Here is an 18,931-nt window from a genome sequence, read left to right as displayed (position 1 = left end):
CTAAATGACAAAACTTGAAGTATTTAATAATCTGTGGCAAAAACAAAGCTACAAATAGCCTTAGAACAGCAGTCAGTGTAGCAGACAAATCCTTTCAGATTTCATTTAAAATAGTAACATATGCTGTGATTGATACAAATTGTACTGAGTAAATGTGGATTTACTATTCCTCTCCTCTTTGATTTGCTTTACTATTTCATTTTGGGGTTTGTAAAAGGAAGAGAAAACAGTATGATGACATCTCTCTCTTCCTACCATTCCAGTACAAATTTGCCTTTGAAAATAGCAATTGATCAAAAGGATATAGGTGGGTGACAATTCCCGTACCAGACCCAGGCACGAATCCTGAACTTTTAAAAGCACAGAGAGCTTTGGAAGTCAAATGAATGTTATTCTCAAAGACCTCAGAATGTTTAGGTCTCTTTTGACGTTATAATTTTCTATGATTTATCAAAGACTATCAATACTCAGTTATCAGATACAAAAATGACATAGGAACAACAGGCTCCAACATCCATATAAAACATCTTGATATGGTAGTACACTAATTCCCATAATAACACTTGGCATTTCCATAGCACCTTTCACTCCTAACCTGTATGCAATAATAATCCCTCAGAGCAGCCATGGGAAGTCATTTGTTATTATTTCTACCCATTTTTAAAGTAACAAATAAAACGAGTCACCTGATCCCTCAAACTCCTAGCAATGCCCATTAAATAAGATATTTTTAAAACATTTGCTGTTAACTTTCACTTAGGCTCTATCCAAGCACACCAATATAGAACAAAGGTTTCTTTTTTTAAAAAAAGAAAAAGGTCTGCATTTTCTATACGTTCCTTTAAGAAATTCCTTATGGCTTCAATCCATAAGAAAAAAATATATCAATTTTATTTACTGAGCATTTACTTACTGTCTGCAGAGAACTGTACTAAGTGTTTGGGAGAGTATAATATTAAATGAAAGATGGTCCAATAAACCTATCAGACAGCAAGTGAGCTAGTGCTAGAAGGACAAGAATATTTAGGGTGAAGAAAGTAATCTTTCAGGTCTGTCACAAAGGTCTGGCACTTTGTTTTTCATGAACATAATTTGCTCCATTCAGTACATTTGTAGTGTCAGTCAGAACCCAAAATAAGAGGAGAACCATGCAAAACCACAGGGCTGTTCAAACTTGATGGGCAGTTTCTCCCATGTTCCTGGGCATGGAGAAGAGATAAAACAGACCTGCCCACCTCCTGCCCAGTTTTGTACTCAAATGGATGGGAGAAGAGCACTCAGGGACATTTATCACAACAGTGCAGCAGCAACTTCCTTCCATTTTATCCTGGACCAAATACCATTTTAACAATGGAGAGTCTCACAGCTTCCCAAAGAAGCTCTCAGACTTGCAAAACACTGTTACCTGCCAAATCTTTATTCAACCTCATACCCATTCCCCTGGGACTCAAGGAGAAAATTTGTCTGTCATTTAGAAGAGTGATGGACACAGAGCTAAAGCCAGACAACATGCACATTGCTTGACTGGGGAGGAGAGTCAGGCTGGTTGAAATATACATTTCAATGAAGATTCTGAGCAATCAATTCTTTTCAGCATTCATTGTAAGAGACAGGCACGTGATGGCTGGGGGGAAAGAGTCTCCAGGCCATAAGCCCCATGTTCCACAAAGTTGTATTCAAGTGCAAGAATGAGCTTTGTAAACACAATTGATGGCAGTGCTTTCACTAGGCACAGGTTCGCTAGGAGTTTTTGGGAACCCAGGTAAACTTCCAACCTCCCTCTTCATCTCGACACACGAAGGCTTGTCCTTGGTGGAAGGAATGTGTTTTCACATTGCAGTGGGGGCTCAGGGATGTAGAAAAGACCACTTCTGTTTTATTGGGTGACACATCAGCAGAGTAGAAAGGTGAGTTGAGAGGGCTGAAAGGCACAGTATTAGGGGTGGAATGCCAACCCCCTGGTGGATTAGCCAGTCGGGGGTGGAGGGCTAAATCCTCCTTTTCCTGGCAAGGAGTGATATTTAAGGGTGCCCTCTGATCACCACTATAAGTGACGGGTAGGTTATCATATCCAAACTCAGTTGCTTGGGTGGGAGGTTGGGAGAATGTTTCGGAGCATCTTGAAGATTCAGAGGATAGGGCACTGTAGTTAGCTGATAAAGAATCATCAATGGTGTCGATATCTTTTAATCCGAGTGTCTGAAGGACCCATGAGTCCACAGGTGGACTAGGTTGTTCTTCACAGGCAACAAAGTCTCCAAAAAGGTTTCTCTTAGCACTCTTAGGACGAGAGGTCTCTGCGGCAGTGAAGTTTTCTTCCTTTGGTTTCCTCTTCCCACTTTTTGAGTTTTGTGTCAGCAATTTCTGGAGAAGTAACATTAAAAACTGTGTAAACTTTTAAAAGAAATACTAGATATGTGAATTAGATAAATCACTGTCCATACCACTGGTTATAAATTAACTTTGTGTTAAGGATCACTTTAAACAGATATCCTCTTCCAAATTCCTTTGCATCCTTCAACCATACAAACAGATCATTCTGATTATTTTCATTTTGCTGTCCTTGGAATCAAAGTCAGGAACTGATGCGAAACAGCAGGGTCACCATACCACTTCTTACTACACACTAATTTGTTTTTCTCACCATTCCCTCTGAAAGTGAAGAAGTTCCCTAAATAAGCACTAAAAAACTGTCTCCAAGACTGATCCAAAGTCATGGTTGTTGAGACTGGAGCTCAAAATTAAAATAACATCAGAGAAAATTGATATAACTGCAAGATGTTGGAACTATGTGATGGAACTATCTGAATTTAAGCATTTGGCTCAAATTTTCCCTCAATGGAAATCCAGGGTACAAAATTACAAATGGTTATGAAAAGAGTTTATTCAGTAAGGAAAGGTGATAGCTTCAAAATATTTTTTTCTTATAATACAAAAAGTGCTATATGACAAAAGGGATTATATCGATTTTCTAGATTTATTTTTCACAGAACTACTGTGAGATTGAACCTAGCTTGCAGATAGTAAAACTAAGGTCAAAAGATGAAGTTACATAAGGAAAAATGAATCAATAGTTATTATTGAACACCCATTGTATGTAGGGCACTGTACTTGAGCATTTGTGAGAGTACAACTGAGGTGGAAGGCCCAATCTCTGACCACAAAAAGTTTACAAACTAACAATCAGAATGATTGTATTAGAAGGAGAGATGCACAGTTATTGTTATCTGATGAAGTTCTATGTTCTGAGCAGAACAGAGTGATCACTGCTAATTCCCTGTCCTTTAAATGAATGCATATTGCCCACATATACGTGAATATTACTCTTTCTTAGCTGATGGTTCTCTTTGCTCTCTCCCTGTTTGGTGTGTTTTCTCTTCCTCCACTATCAGTTGCTTTACTTCTTCAATTCTCCACACTTCAATCTTTTTTTTGTCTTCAGATTTCCTTTCTCTTGTCTCAGCCTGTCCCTTTCAGTTTCTGCCTCTTCCATCCCAATCCTGAATCAGTAGTAGTCCCAGGGATCATGAATCAATTTGCTTAAATGTCATCACAATTATACCTGTGATATAAGGAGGAAGAGCCAGGACCACAATAATCCAAAATCCATTCTGATCCTTTGTGCTACGCCTAACCTAAATTATATGGGGCCTAAAAGTTATTCATACAGTGAACTGATACAGGTTTTTGATGACTATGGAACCAAAATAAAGGAAAATATGTAATAAGTACTTTTCACATATGTTTGGAAAAACATCATGTTTGGCAATAATAATAGTATTTATTAAGTGATGTAAGCACTAGGAAAGAGTTCATGGGTAAGAATTAGACAGGGTCCCTGGTCCTCAAGGGGCTCATATTCTAAAAATAAAGGGGAAATGGAACTGGTGATGAACATATAAGGAAAAAAATAAAACATAAAAGGTGAGGACTGGGATAAATTCAAAAATGCAGTAAAATAAAGATTGAACAGCAGAGTTTCAGGCTTCTCCCGGCTCAGTCTTAACAGTCACCATCTAACAAGTCCATTGTCTTACTCAAATGTCAAGCTTAGAGTGCAAGGATCATGCTTCCTTTAGGATTATTACCATTATATAGCACTGAACAATGTGGCCTGCACTCTTACGTGCTAAATAAAAATTATTCAATCACGAAGACACTTTTTATGTATCCAAATACCTATAAGATATATCGCTATTTATTGCTATCCTCCACATTCATAGGTGGTGCTACTGGTAAGTCCAAAGTCCAATCCATGAATGCAGGGCCTAGTGGAAAGAGCATGGGAACTGGAGTCATTCAACTTCTCTGTGTTTGTTTTCATCTGTAAAATGGGAATAAAATGTCTGTTTTCCCTCCCCCTTAGGCTGTGAGCTCCTTCTAGGCCATAGACTCTCTTATCAGCTTATCTACTTCAACATTTAGCACAGTGATTGGCTTATAACAAGGACAAAATAAAAAGAAGTAGTAGTAGTACCAAAGTGACTAAACTGTTCAATATTGGACTGGCATTATCTCCCTCATTGCTTACACATAAACTGTTATTACGCTGCAGGATTATAGTTCACCAGGCACAGTTCTGGGGTTGGTGAGGCAGGCAATACTAGGGCAATTTCTCTAGGTTCCCCTCTCACCCTGCATCCTCACCTCAGGGAGTGAGAGGTAAATCCGTAAATAGGGCTGCTCAGACCCTCAGGGTATCACCAAAACACCCGAAATATCTCAAACTTCTTGCCCATTTGCCCAAGGGTTTTGTTCAGTGGTAGGGGAAAGGACTAGCCCTAAGGAGATAGGAACCATAAAGAGTATGTGAGGGAGTGGCCATCATAGGAATGAAGCCCCACCCCCCAGAATCAAAAGGTGAGCAGAAGCCTGCCCTCCCAATTTATCAAATGTTGCCGATAACTGGGCAGTTTGAAAACAAAAGCTGTTTGCCTGGAACAATCAACTGTATTTATTGAGCAGTTACCATATGCAGGGCACCCTATAAAGTGCTTGCAGAAATACCAGTATTGTTCAATTTCTTATGTCATATTAACTTGTCTTCATTGTGTTTCCATGATAACCTCCTCTTTTAGGTGTTGCCTTCTCCATTTAGACCGTGAGCTCCTTGTAAGCAGAGCACCATATTTTAAATTGATCTTAAATTTAGACCAGGGTTTGGGGCAGTGCTTTGCACATAATAAAAGTTTGATGAATGCTAGTAATGAGGACCTTCCTCTATAATTTAAACATCCTTCTTTCAGCCTTCTTTCAAAACGAACCAAACAATGCAGGAGTAATTTTCAAAGGAAGAAGCAATATAAACTAGGTCATTAGATATCTGGAGGAGGAAAGAGTCCTGGGAGTCTGCGCTGTCACTGGTTGCGTAGTTCTCCTATTTCACTTTCTCCATCTGTAAAATAGGGTAACGTCTAAGTCTCACAGTTCACCCAGGAAGTAGGAACGAGTGAAAGCATCTCTAAAAACACTGGGCTCAGAGAGAAGATAGAACACCTAAAAAGTTTGATTTTACCCCAAAAGGGCCTTGCCTTTTAATTCATTTACATTTTTCCCAAATGTTCTCGTTGCATAGCATACCTTGGCTTTCTCCTCAAGACATTTAACCAAGGCAGAATTCAGGTACTTTCTGAGGTTATTATTTTCTTCATGTAACCTAGCAAGTTCTTCTTCCTTCTGCAGCAGGGTGTCTTGAAGCTGTGAAATGCAGACAACTGATGAATTTGTTTCTCTCCCTTATTGACTCTGTAATTTTATAATAATCAAATTTCTCCTTAGCTTGCTTAGACTTGATTATTCTTCTGTTTGTTTTATGAACACAATCTCCAGAAACTCGCATCCACATAGACCTAAATAGAATCCGCCACCCCTAACACCTGACTGTTCACTTTTCTGCTTTTGACTTCTATTCTTTGCAAAGTATTGGAAGGGATTACAGTACTTTAAAATTGTAACCACAGAGGAATAATTGAGGTATGCAGGAAAATGCGCTGCAAACAACTGTTTAAACAGAGACACAGAAGCTCGGGCAGAAATATGTCACTGGCCCTTCTTTCCCCTCAATATCAAAAAGGGTGTTTGGGTTCTATTTGCTTGCCTGATTGATCTTTGTGAAGGCAAATAGATTGAATTACTCTCCCAGGTAGAAAACAAAATGGGGACTTTGCATTAGTTATTGGAATGGGGATCAGAAAATACAATAGAAATCTTTAAGTGTTCACATATAGTGAGCCCATACTGATTGTAATGTCAGTTTTGATTCTACATTAATTCAGTTGTATTTATTGAGCACTTACTGTGTGCAGAGCACTGTAGATCTAAAATCAAGTATAGAAATGCGAAGGCTGGGTTAAGGGACGTTATGGAAATGAGACCGAGTTGATTTGAAAATGCAGATTGTTCTAGTCTACATATTCCTTGTTACCTGTTTATTTCTGTAGAGCTGTGAGGATAGCTGATCCCCTTCCCACGCATAGTCATCTTGAACCAGAAAATCCAAGTCACCTAATTGCTCTGTATGAAAAATAAGGTGAATGCTTGATTGGCCAGGCCTGTTGTATAGAAAAGTTTGTTAACATTCAAATATGTTCATAATGCTGGTTAATCTGAGAGATTATGCAGAGTTTTATGTTTGGACAGCCTTAGGGATAAAAATATTTGTCTCCTTTGGCCCATGTATCTTGGTCCCAAAGGTAAATTTTCTAGAACTATGGAGAAACAGAAGCTTATCCTTTTGTGCACATTCCTATTTACCAACACTCAAAGGATTGTCCATCATCCCCCTTGTTATATTTACTTCTGTGTAATGTGTAAACCTTCTTCAGGGAAAAAACCTACCCGTGGCTTAAACACTCTGGAAAATAGGTTTTAGAGAACAGACTTTATCATTATGCTTCATTATAACATGAAAGTTATAGCTTGGTTTTATTTTAGTCTTCTGAAGATTTTTCTTGTCTCCCAAAGAAGTAGATTACATTTTATTCAGTATGCAAGAGTTTCTTCTTATTAATAAAAAAAAGGTGCAGGAATGACCACATTTTCCTTTCTAAGCCCTTTTTACATTAGAATGCCTCCCCCCAGCACACAAACTCTTGATATTGTATTTGATTGAATTTACTGTTTTTGGAGATTCGTTGGCCATGCTGGTTCAGGAATTTAATTGTGGTAGAGGGCTAAATTCAGCTCCTCTCTTACTGCAATTCTAAATTCACTTCAAGTATTTTCTAAATTTTCTGACTCAACAGAATTCCAGTTTCAATCCTGCAGAACTCTCAGCTATTTTTTTTCCCAGCAGGTTCATTAGGGGGACTTCTTTGATCTGAATAACAAATGATGGTCCTGTACAATAAACAAGCTAGACCCTAATTTCAGTGCTCACACGGTTACTGTGGCAGAGGTGGTAGAGATTTGAATCTCCTCTCCCATTTCCACCTTCATCTCCATCTCCAAATATCTAAACATGGTCATTTTCCAAAAAGGGGCCCTGCCTTAGTTTTGAATCATTGGAAATGTTAATCCTCATAAGAAAAGTATATGACTGTCTGTGGAAATGCTTCTTTACTTTGCCAATTAACCTTGGTTTCACCTAAAAATTAGTTAGATTCCTGATATGGGCGTTCATGAAGCACAGAGCAAACTCCAAAATTGCTCACTGTAAGTCCCTTAGCAGGAAAGCTGCCATAGACTAAATTGAATGATCTACCCTGCTTTGAATCCCAAGCAATTCAGTATGTTACTAAAATATGCAGAAGATACCAGGAAGACAGGCAGGGGAGGGTCCCAGTGTAAAGTGGGGTAAAAGAAAAGCAGTGATGCTTTGAATTGTGTAGTTTTTGGAGTCTGCTGAAGTGGTGCTAATAAGAATAATAGCATTTGTTAAGTACTCTATGCAAGGTACTGTACTAAATGCTGGGGTGGATACAAGCAATCGGGTTGGACATAGTCCCTGTCCCACTTGGGGCTCACCGTCTCAATCCCCATTTTGCAGATGAGATCACTGAGGCACAGAGAAGTGAAGTGACTTGCCCCAGTTCACACAGCAGGCAAGTGGCAGAGCCTGGACTCCACATGTGCCTGTCTTAATCCCTATTTTACAGATGAGCTGAGGCACAGAGCAGTGAAGGGATTTGCCCAGTCACACAGCAAGCGAGTGGCAGTTGGGATTAGAACCCAAATCCTTCTGATTTCCAGGCCAGTAGGCCACTCTGCTTCTCACACTATCATGATGATGATGTTGATGGTACTTGTTAAGCACTTACTATGTGCCAGGCACTGTTCTAAAAGCTGGGGTAGATACAAGATGATCAGGTTGTCCCAAGTGGGACTCACACTCTTCATCCCCATTTTCCACTTCACTTTCCAAGTAAAGTGACTTGCCCAAAGTCACACAGCTGATAAGTGGCAGAAGTGAGATTAGAACCCACGACCTCTGACTCCCAAGCGCAGGCTCTTTCCACTAAGCCACGCTGCTTTTATCATCCCCTTTCCCAGCGATCTGGGCCCTTTTCCCTCTCCGCAGAGCTTTTTAGTTTTCAGTGCAAACGGGGAGCTTTGGTGCCGGAATCCAACCGGTCCTGGAGCGGTGGGGACGGAAGAGGAAGAACTCACCCTGCGCCTGAGGCTCTTGTTGGCTCTCTCTGTTGTCCAGGAGACCGGCGGTCCAGAAAGAGACCCAAGTCTCCCTGGAAACATCAACACTGGATTCTGACGTCGCGACGGAATAGGGGCAATTATAGCCCTGCCCTCCTACCAAGTACTGATCTTGGCAAGAGGGAACGGGGCGCTGGGAAATTCAACACAAGGGAAGGATGGGGTGGGAGAGGGAGAAAAATTAGTTGCCTTTAAAAAGAACAATGAAATTTAGTAAAACAGAGGCGGCTCTTCACCAGGCGCTATCACACTGACATGTTCTGCTTTCTGTTTCTCGAGATCATCAGCATCTCTCTTTGAAACCCCCCCCCTTGTCTCCCCCCGCCCCCCGCCCAGCAGAAACACCTTTTTCTTAAAGATTTTCCGGACTCTCCCCTTTTCTTCTCTCTGTTTCCCTTGCCACGACCGATCATTTCCCATTCGCGGCAAGCACACCACTGGGAAGCTAAGAGCCTCAAAATGTTATCACCCCCTCCCACCCCCTTGAGCAAAGCAAAAACCAGTTGGTGATCCGGACCCAGTTCTGAAAAACTGAAAACTGCAAAGCAAGTTATTTCCTCGATGAAATGCACCACCCCTGCCCATCTCGCTGAGCCAGATCAGAAGGGCTAGGTGAATTGGAAGGACCGGTCTGCGAGTGTCCAGTGGTGCACACTTTTTTTTTTTTGCTTTTCTGGGATTACCTAGCTCTCTTTCCAACGCAGTACGGGCTGCAAATGATCCAAGCAAACCAGACACTGACGCCTGAATAATCAAGCAGAGACGCGACGGGCCAGATCTCTCCCGCAAAGAGCTCGCGCCTGGCCGTCCCCTTGCCCAGGACAGCGTGACACACAGGCACAGACCCACACTACACAAACATCCCCCCCCACACACACAAACACACACACACACACCCTCAACTCCGCCCTCTACATCAACCCCTACTCCCACGTTGCACGCTGCTGATTTGAACAGCAGCCAACTGGCTGACTGGTTTCCTACGTATCACTCCCTGCAACAAACTACCCCAGAGGCAATTCGGGAATTTTTATTATTATTATCCCCCCGGCAACAACGGAAAGCTTCCCAGCCACAACGGAAATCTCCCCAGCCCTTCCACCCATCTACTTGCTCTTGAAATAACGTTTATGCTCTGTCTTTCAGAGGCTTCAAAGGCTACCCGATCTTATCAAAAGATCTCGGAACAGAATAATTTAGGAGTGTTTGGCTAATTGTCTGTCATCTACCGCAGCTCCAAGCCAACAAATGCATACATACATCCAATCTAACATCCAGGTAAACTCGGGAGTGAAGCCTTGATTAATTCGTTCATCCGTTCATTTTTGTTTCTTTGCCAAGGTTTAATCTTCTTAAAGAATTGAGGCCAGTAGCTTAGTCCCAGCGATATGTGGTCTCTCTGACATCCAAAATCTATCTGGCTTAGGGGCTTTAAAAATCCTAGAATAACTGATGGGGAAGCAAGTTATTTTTCTTAATATTAAACGGGAGAAAAATTGAAACCAGTGTTGCACACTGCAAATCAAGACGATTCAGACCAGTTCTGTCTAATGCTACTTACTTTCTATCATATTCACCAACAGAGTCACGACTGTGGAATCCACAATTGTGACCAAAAACAGATTTTTCCAACTAAATCAGGGATTCAGTGGGAGATAGATAGATAGATAGATAGAGAGAGAGAGAGAGAGAGAGAGAGAGAACACGAACACACCTAGTTTTGCAGGTACTAGAGAAAGATTACTCGCACTGTGGAAGAAATCCTGAAGATCCTGGTTAATGCTACTCTGCAAATTTTCAGACAAGCGCAAGTTCCTTCCCAGCGGGCAAATGTTTCACTCCTAACTTACCATCTTGCTGTGGGAGACTGAGCGGCAGAACTTGAGACCACGTTTTCCTTAAAGCCCCGCGGAGCTTTAAATGGAAATGAAGGGAGAGAGCAGGGAGGCGAGTTCTAATCTAAAAGGAGCGTCTAGTGACGCCTCGGGGCTTTCTGCAAATCCAGCCATCTGATTTGGTGCGAAGCTGTCAAACTCGTGACGTGCATAAATAGAAAACTTGGCAGAAAAATCAAAGTCATTCTGGTCCCACAAATCAACCCAGGGAAGGCAGGGTTGGAGGGGGAGGGGAGGGAGGACCAGGCGGCACCAGCTGGATACCGGATTCATTTATTCATTCCTATTTATTGAGCGATTAGGGTAATAATAATAATAATAACAATAATAATGGCATTTATGAAGCGCCTACTATGTGCAAAGCACTGTTTTAAGCGCTGGAGAGGTGATCAGGTTGTCCCATGGGGGACTCACAGTCTTAATCCCCATTTTACAGATGAGGTAACTGAGGCACAAAGAAGTGAAGTGACTTGCTCAAAGTCACACAGCTGACAGTTGGCGGAGCCGGGATTTGAACCCATGACCTCTGACTCCCAAGCCCGGGCTCTTTCCACTGAGCCACACTGTTTCTCGGTGTGCAGAGCACCATACTGAGACACTTGGGAGAGTGCAATATAACAATAAATAGACTCATTCCCTGGCCACTACGAGCTTCCAGTCTAGAGGAGGGGAGACAGGCATTCATATAAATAAAGAAATTACAGATATGGACATAAGTGCCGTGGGGCTGGGAGGAGGGGAAGAGAAAAGGGAGCAAGTCAGGGTGATGCAGAAGGCAGTGGGAGAAGAGGAAAGGGGGGATTAGTCTGGGAAGGCCTCTTGGAGGAGATGGGCCTTCAATAAGATTTTGAAGGAGGGGAGGGAGATTAATGGATTGTCTCTGTTGCCAAATTGTACTTTCCAAGTGCTTAGTACAGTGCTCTGCTCACAGTAAGTGCTCAATAAATATGAACAAATGAATGAATTGTTATTTTAAATAGTAATAATGATTATGGTACTTGTTAAGCACTCACTATGTGTCAGGCACTGTTCTAAGTCCTGGAATAGATATAAGCTAAATAGGTCGGACGCAGTCCCTGCCCCAGAAAGGGCTCACAGTCTTAATCCCCATTTTACAGATGGGTGAACTGAGGCCCAAGGTCACACAGCAGATGTGGCAGAGCTGGGAATAGAACCCATGATCTTCTGACTTCCAGGGCCATGCTCTATCCACTAGACCATGCTACTTCTTGTTGAATTTGAAGAGAGAGGGTGTTTGCCCAGCACTGCTTCAAAATGGGCACCCCCAGACCTGCTCCTTGGAAGCCCCAAGTCCCCAAGACCGCCAACCCCAGGGTGAAAGAGCTTGATGGCAGCCACCCAGAGGATGGGTAGAACAAGGGACAGAATGGACCCAGGCCGACCAGAGCCTACCAGTCCAAGTGGAGCTGTCAGTCAGTCAATCAGTCCTACTTATTGAGCACTTACTACAGACAGAGCACTGTACTAAGTGCTCAGGAGAGTATAATGCAACTGAGTTGGGAGCCACGTTCCCTGCCCACGACAAACTTGCAGGCTAGAGAGGGAGAGCTAGGGAACAGAGGGAGCCATCTGAGGAAAAAGCCATTCATTCATTCATTCAATCATATTTACTGAGTGCTTACTGTGCACAGAGCACTGTACAAAGTGTTTGGGAAGTACAAATTGGCAACATATAGAGACGGTCCCTACCCAACAATGGGCTCACAGTCTAGAAGGGGGAGACAGACAACAAAACAAGTAGACAGGTGTCAATGCCATCAGAATAAATAGAATTATAGTTATATATACACATCATAAATAAAATTAATAGAGTAATAAACATGTACAATATGCACAAGCTCTGCGGGGAGGGGAAGGGGGTAGGGTAGAGGGAGGGGGAGCAATGGGGAGGCAAGAAGGAGGAGAGAAGAAAGGGGGGCTCAGTCTGGGAAGGCATCCTGGAGGAGGTGAGCTCTCAGTAGGGCTTTGAAGGGAGGAAGAGAGCTAGTTTGGTGGATATATGGATGGAGGGCATTTCAGTCCAGAGGTAGGATGTGGTCCAGGGGTCGATGGTGGGACAGGTGAGAAGGAGGCACAATGGGGAGGTTATCTGCAGAGGAGTGGAGTGTGTGGGCTGGGCTGTAGAAGGAGAGAAGGGAGGTGAGGTAGGAGGGGCAAAGTGATGGAAAGCTTTGAAGCTGAAAGTGAGGAGTTTTTGCTTGATTCGAAGGTTGATAGGCAACCACTGGGGATTTTTGAGGAGGGGAGTGACATGCCCAGACCATTTCTGTACAAAGATAATCCGGGCAGCAGAGTGTAGACTGAAGCGGGGCGAGGGGGAGACACGAGGATGGGAGATCAGAAGGGAGGCTGATGCAGTAATCCATTCTAGCCATGAAAGGGGTAGCCCTCCAATCCTCCTTTTTCTCTGTGTCCAGACTCTGCCCCGTTGAAAGATGTCAACCATGGAGCCCAGCATAGCAGTGGAAATCAAAATTCCAATGCATTCACACCCAGATAGCATTTATATGGAATAGCATCACTTGGGAGCTAAAAGTGATGGAAATCTGGTCTCTCTCTGCGGAAAACCCTAGTGTGATTGGTAAATGGTGCAGCCCTCTTGATGGGGTTGGGATCTGGGAGGGGTGATAGATGAGGAGCCAGAGAGAGGACATATTAGGGAGATGTGAAGAGATGGGAAGAGAGACAGCACATCTTTGGGGAAGGCAACAATGGAGTCAATAGGTTGACCACTCTAGACACTGGAGGGTTTCCCTGGGGTACTTAGGGATGCTGCCTAACACCACACCCATGTTAGTCTCCAGCAGCTTCCTTTCCAAAGTGTGTCTACAAATTCCTGACTTGGGGAAAATTGAAAAAAACAAACTGGTGAAGGACCCATCCCCATTTCTAGACCTCATTATAGCCCCTTGTAAAAGGGCTCCATTGTCTCCTTACCCAAAGATGCTATCCCCTTCTCTTCCCATCTCCCTAACCTGCCCTCTCCCTAGGTCCTCACCTTCTGGTCACCCCTCCCAGGCCCCATTCCCATCAAGGGCTGCACCATCTACCAATCGCTTGCTGGGATTTTCCCCAGCAACAGGACAGGGTTGTAGGAAGGGAACTGGATACTGACCCTGGAGCTCTGTTACAATAGGGTCCCACTACTACATAGGCAGATTTTGGCAATTCCAAATTAATTTGGGGTCAGCATATGGGAATTATAAGAAACAACAGAATCCCATGGAAGCAGATTTGACTGAATCTTGCTCTTGAAGTTACTCTTCCTTTGGTTTAGAAATTAGGAAGAACACCTAGAAATAAAAACCCCAAAAGCTTTAATCAATATGCAAATATTTCATTTCAAATTGTCAACAAGTTTTATTTGGTCTAGAACAGAGGATAACATTAAGCAATCAGTCAAAATCGTTGATTGATTGATTGATGACTAAGTAGGGAATGATAAAGGCAAATGCAAAATGGGCAGATTTTCTATACACCCCCTCACACCCCCCCACATACATTTGTACATTCTGTTTTTCATGGTGATAAAAACCCTGAATTGACTTGATTTCCATGAAGAAAAATCTCATTTAGGAATAGTCTTTGTATGGGGTGTAAGGGGATGGTGTGCAAAGTCGGAGCTAATAACAGACCAGTTGTTGAATCCTGGCAGGGCAAAGATAGAATAGAAAGCTAGGTAACTTGACCTGTCAGCAGACATGATCTACAGACAGTTAAAGGTACAGTCTGAGCAAGGGTGAACCAAAGATGAAAACAGGTTGGCATATGGAATGTGATTGCATTTCCCCCCTGGAGGATACTTTATTCTGTTAACCAGTTAGCAGGGCTCAATGACACAGATAAAAAGAGAATAATTTTCTTTCATTTCTCTCATTACAAATATATTTTCTTCCTTTGCTGCGGGAGCTAAATCACCACCCCATGAGAAATCTTGTTAAAAAGTGGTGTGTGGGCCAGGTCATTTAGCTGTTTTTGCCAACCAGCTCTGTTTTCTAGCTCTTAATTACAGAGAATCAACTAAATGCCAGGTTGATACTAAATAGGATATGTATTATATATGTATATCCTGTTTTATTATTGAACTAAATAGGATATGTATCCTATTTTAAATGGTAACATAAGTAATACCCTTGAACTCCTATCTTAACTCCTTAGCTTTTCACAGCACATAAGCTTTGTGGACAGATGAAAAACAAGTACTTTAAAATGCTATGTAAGTCGTTAAAAAAAAAAAAAAAACCCAGCAACAGTTTCTGTCCATCTGCTTTGAAAAGCAATGTGAACTATTAGAAAGTGCTAATACCAGGCTCACCACTTGCCTGCAGTGACCTAGGACAAATCAATTAACTTCTCTGTGCCTCAGTTTCCTCATGTGTAAAATGGGGATTAAATACAGGGACTCTGAGCCCCATGTGGGACAGATCTTTAAACTTCTCTAATCCCCTTGATTTTCCAGAGCCAGCTGTTTTTACCCCCTCCATGCCTACATCATTCTACTTCCATTGCAGAGGGAAATTTCAACTAGGAAGACATCCTCCCTTTCTCCTCTGGTATTGGTCAGCAGGCTAAGGTAGACAGGCTTCTGCTTTCTCAGAAAAAAGTCCTAAATTACTACTGGGGAAAGCAGTCGGTTAGTCAGTCAATTGTATTTATTGAGCACTTACTGTGGGCAGAGCACTGTACTAAGAGCTTGGGAAAGTACAGTATGACAACATAACAGATGCATTCCCTGCCCACAATTAGCTTACAGTCTAGAGGGGTCACAAAGCCTGCTCTGAACAAATTGATCTAACTCTCCCTAAAAAGTTTCAGTTGAGTATTAGGCCAGATTTTCCCAACTTTTATCCGCATTTCTGATTCCTCTGTCCCTGAGTGAAAATTTTCAAATTTTTTTTTTTAAAAAGGTATTGATTCATTTATTCAATTGTATTTATTGACCACGTACTGTGTGCAGAGCACTGTACTAAGCATTTGGGAGAGTACAATATAACAATAAACAGATTCCCTGCCCACAAAGAGCGTATAGTCTCGAGGGAGAAACAGACATTAATGTAAATAAATATATAATTTACAGATATATACATTCATTCATTCAATCGTATTTATTGAGCACTTACTGTGTGCAGGGCACTGTACTAAGTGCTTGGTTTGTAGGTACACTCCCTGCCTCCAGTGGCATTACAATATAACATGGGAGAAAGATATTACAGTAAATTACAGCGAGAAGGAAGTAATATAACATAAAGAACATGTGCCTGGGAGTCATAGGACCTGAATTCTAACTCCAACTCCACCACTTGGCTGCTGTGTGACCTTGGGCAAGTCATTTAGTTCTCTGGGCCTCAGCTTCCTCATCTGTAATATGAGGATTAAATATCTGTTCTCCCGACTCCTCAGACTGACAGCCTCATGGGGGACAAAGAATGTGTCCCACCTGATAACATTGTACCTATCCCAGAATTTAGTATAGTGCTTGGCACAGAGTAGATACTAAACGAGGCCATGAGAAGCATTGGAAAGACAATAGGCCTGGGAGTCAGGGGACCTGGGTTCCAATCCCAGCTCTGGTGATTGCTTGCTGTGTGACTTTGGGCAAGTCACCTACCCCTTCTGTTCCTCAGTTCTCCTATTCTCCCTCCTACTTAGACTGGGATCCCCATGCAGGATAGGAACTGTCTCCAACCCATTTCACTTGTATCTGCCCGGGATTTAGGACAGCATTTCTGTCAAATACATAGTAAACACTAAACAAAAAACATAAGAAGAACAGATGCCATTATTATTATTATTATTATTAATAATAATAATAATAATAATAATAATCATATTCATTGAGTGCTTATGATGTGCAAAACACTTAAGCACTTGGGAGAGTACAATATAACATCAGATACATTTTAGACTGTGAGCCCACTGTTGGGTAGGGACTGTCTCTATATGTTGCCAACTTGTACTTCCCAAGAGCTTAGTACAGTGCTCTGCACACAGTAAGCACTCAATAAATACGATTGATGATGATACATTCCCTTCCCACAACGAGCTCATTATTATTAATCAGCCAATCACATTTATTAAGCACTTACTGTGTGCAAAGTCAGTACTAAGGGCTTGGGAGAGTACAGTGACAAAATAACAGACACATTACATTATCTACTCACCACAGGCTTACAGTCTAGAGTGGGAGGCAGAATAAATAAAATTACAGATAAGAATAAATAAAACTATAGATATGATCTGGTTATTATTACTATTATTTACATAGGTTCTACAGGAGGTTGTGAGTATTTAAGTATTTATGTAGTACAAATAGGTGACATGGCAGTAGCTGGGTTATAAAATGTGGAGATTAGACTTTAACAGGGGAATATGTCATGGGGATGTAATAGCCAAAAGGCTTTAAAGGTGTGGAGAGCTGTGGTCAGTCATATGTGAAGGGGGAAGGAGTTCCAGGAAGGGGGAGATCATGAACAGGAGGTCAACAGAGGGAGAGAAGGGAGCAAGACACCGTGAATAGGTTAGCTTGAAAGGAATGCAAATTACGAGCTGGAGTGCAGTGGAAGAAGAGAGTAAGTAGGAGGGAGAGGTGATTGAATGCCTAAAAACTATTTTCAGGAACTTCTTTTTGATGTAGAATGGGATGGATAAGCATTTGAAGATTTTGAGGAGTGGGAGATGTATGCAGAATGATATTTTAGAAAATGTGATCTGGATAGCAGGGTGTCTGGTGGCAAAGGGATCAACTAAGAAGGTGATGTACTCTACTACTTTTTTTCTTGGCTCCAAGTATCGTTAGTTATGATAATGATAATGCTATGAATTTATGCTTATCCATTGGGTCTTGTTATCTCCCCCACTGCTGACCTTTTGCTCACACTTTCCACCCATACCTGGAACACCCTCCCCAGTTATAGAATAGTAATAATAATAGTATTTGTTAAGTGCTTACTATGTGCCTAGCACTGTTCTAAATGCTGGGGTAGATACAAGGTTATCAAGTTGTCTCACATGGGGCTCACAGTCTTAATCCCCATTTTACAGATGAGGTAACTGAAGCACAGAGAAATTAAGTGACTTTTCCAAAGTCACACAGCTGACCAACGGTGGAGCCGGGATTTAATACCTCCGACTCCCAAGCCCATGCTCTTTTCACTAAGTCATACTGCTTCTCTTAAGCATATCTGACAGTCCACAGCTCTTGCCATGTTCAAAGCCCTTCTGAAATCTCATCTGCTTCAGGAGAGTAGTTTCTAATCTCCCCAGCACTTTTGAGCCACTTAAGTATTTAAAACACAACCCACTTGAGTATATGTAGTATCTTAGATTCCTGGTTACTGCCCTATTTGTAATTTATTTGCTTGTCACCCATTAGTCTGTAAGATTCTTGAAGGCAGGAATCATGTCTTCAAACTCTATTTTACTCTCTCAAGCACGTAGTAAAGTGATCTGAACACAGTAGACTCTCAATAAATACCATTTATTGATTCCACATGTCATAATTTTTCTTCTACCATCCTGCTTGAGGTTACTTTTTCTTCAGATCATGTTAATTCGCCTTTTTATTAATCTGTTCTCCTAATAGAGCTTAATTTTTTCTAATAATCATGTTATATTTTTACATACTGCCTTCCAAAGTGACTACTATTGGTAAAGATCAGCACTTAGAACAGATCATTGCACATAGTAAGTGCTTAATAAATGCCATCATTATTATTATTATTATTATTAAATGAAGGGTCGATAATTCCAGTTCATTCATAGTTTTTAGTATTCCCTGTCATTCTCCTTGAAGAATGTTACTGTAACTTACAAGGAGCCACTGGTTCTTTTAAAGGACTTATTTTCTAAAATGTAGAACAATAATAATGATAATAATGGCATTTATTAAGTGCTTACTATGTGCAAAGCACTGTTCTAAGCACTGGGGAGATTACAAGGTGATCAGGTTGTCCCATGGGGGGGCTCACAGTCTTAATTTCCATTTTACAGATGAGATAACTGAGGCACAGTAAAGTTAAGTGAGTTGCCCAGAGTCACACAGCTGACAATTGGTGGAGCCAGGATTTGAACCCATGACCTCTGACTCCAAAGCCTGTGCTCTTTCCACTGAGCCATGCTGCTTCAATATTTCACATTAATTTATATAATTCCTCTGACTGCCTAATATCTGTTGAAAATCTTGAGCATTAGAAATGAAAAGAGCAGAAAGATGCATAAAGTTTTTTTTTTCTTTTATCTCATAAGGAATTTCTTTATAATCCCTTTATCTCTAATTTTCAGGTGCAAACAGAGGGTAATAATTCTCCTAGATGATCATTATGGCTCTTTGTGTTTTCATTGAAAAGTTGACAACATGTTCATTAAAA

The 18,931-nt window shown here is 41.6% G+C and overlaps 1 protein-coding gene across 1 annotated transcript; it reads right to left on the bottom strand.

Annotated features, from left to right (window-relative positions):
• Window positions 1–1,332: 1,332 nt before the first annotated feature.
• Window positions 1,333–10,583, bottom strand: GMNC (geminin coiled-coil domain containing). Its single transcript, XM_038749602.1, has 5 exons — window positions 10,500–10,583; window positions 8,608–8,782; window positions 6,425–6,513; window positions 5,581–5,697; window positions 1,333–2,364 (listed from the first exon to the last, which is right to left on the bottom strand). Exons 1-5 carry the CDS (start codon window positions 10,500–10,502, stop codon window positions 1,741–1,743), a joined length of 1,008 nt encoding a protein of 335 aa, XP_038605530.1. The 5' UTR covers window positions 10,503–10,583; the 3' UTR covers window positions 1,333–1,740.
• Window positions 10,584–18,931: the final 8,348 nt, after the last annotated feature.

The sequence above is a fragment of the Tachyglossus aculeatus genome, chromosome 7 (assembly GCF_015852505.1).
Source record: "Tachyglossus aculeatus isolate mTacAcu1 chromosome 7, mTacAcu1.pri, whole genome shotgun sequence".
Taxonomy (NCBI): Eukaryota; Metazoa; Chordata; class Mammalia; order Monotremata; family Tachyglossidae; genus Tachyglossus; species Tachyglossus aculeatus.
The sequence above is the reverse complement of the archived record's forward strand: the minus strand, read 5'-3'. Positions and strand labels throughout refer to the sequence as shown.

Bases quoted from the DNA above. Each gene is read 5' to 3' on its own strand.
- GMNC (XM_038749602.1), bottom strand. The intron at 5,698-6,424 runs GTAACAAGGAAT...TGCATTTCACAG, and splicing joins AGCTCTACAGAAATAAACAG to CTTCAAGACACCCTGCTGCA. The intron at 2,365-5,580 runs GTATGCTATGCA...TTACTTCTCCAG, and splicing joins GTCTTGAGGAGAAAGCCAAG to AAATTGCTGACACAAAACTC.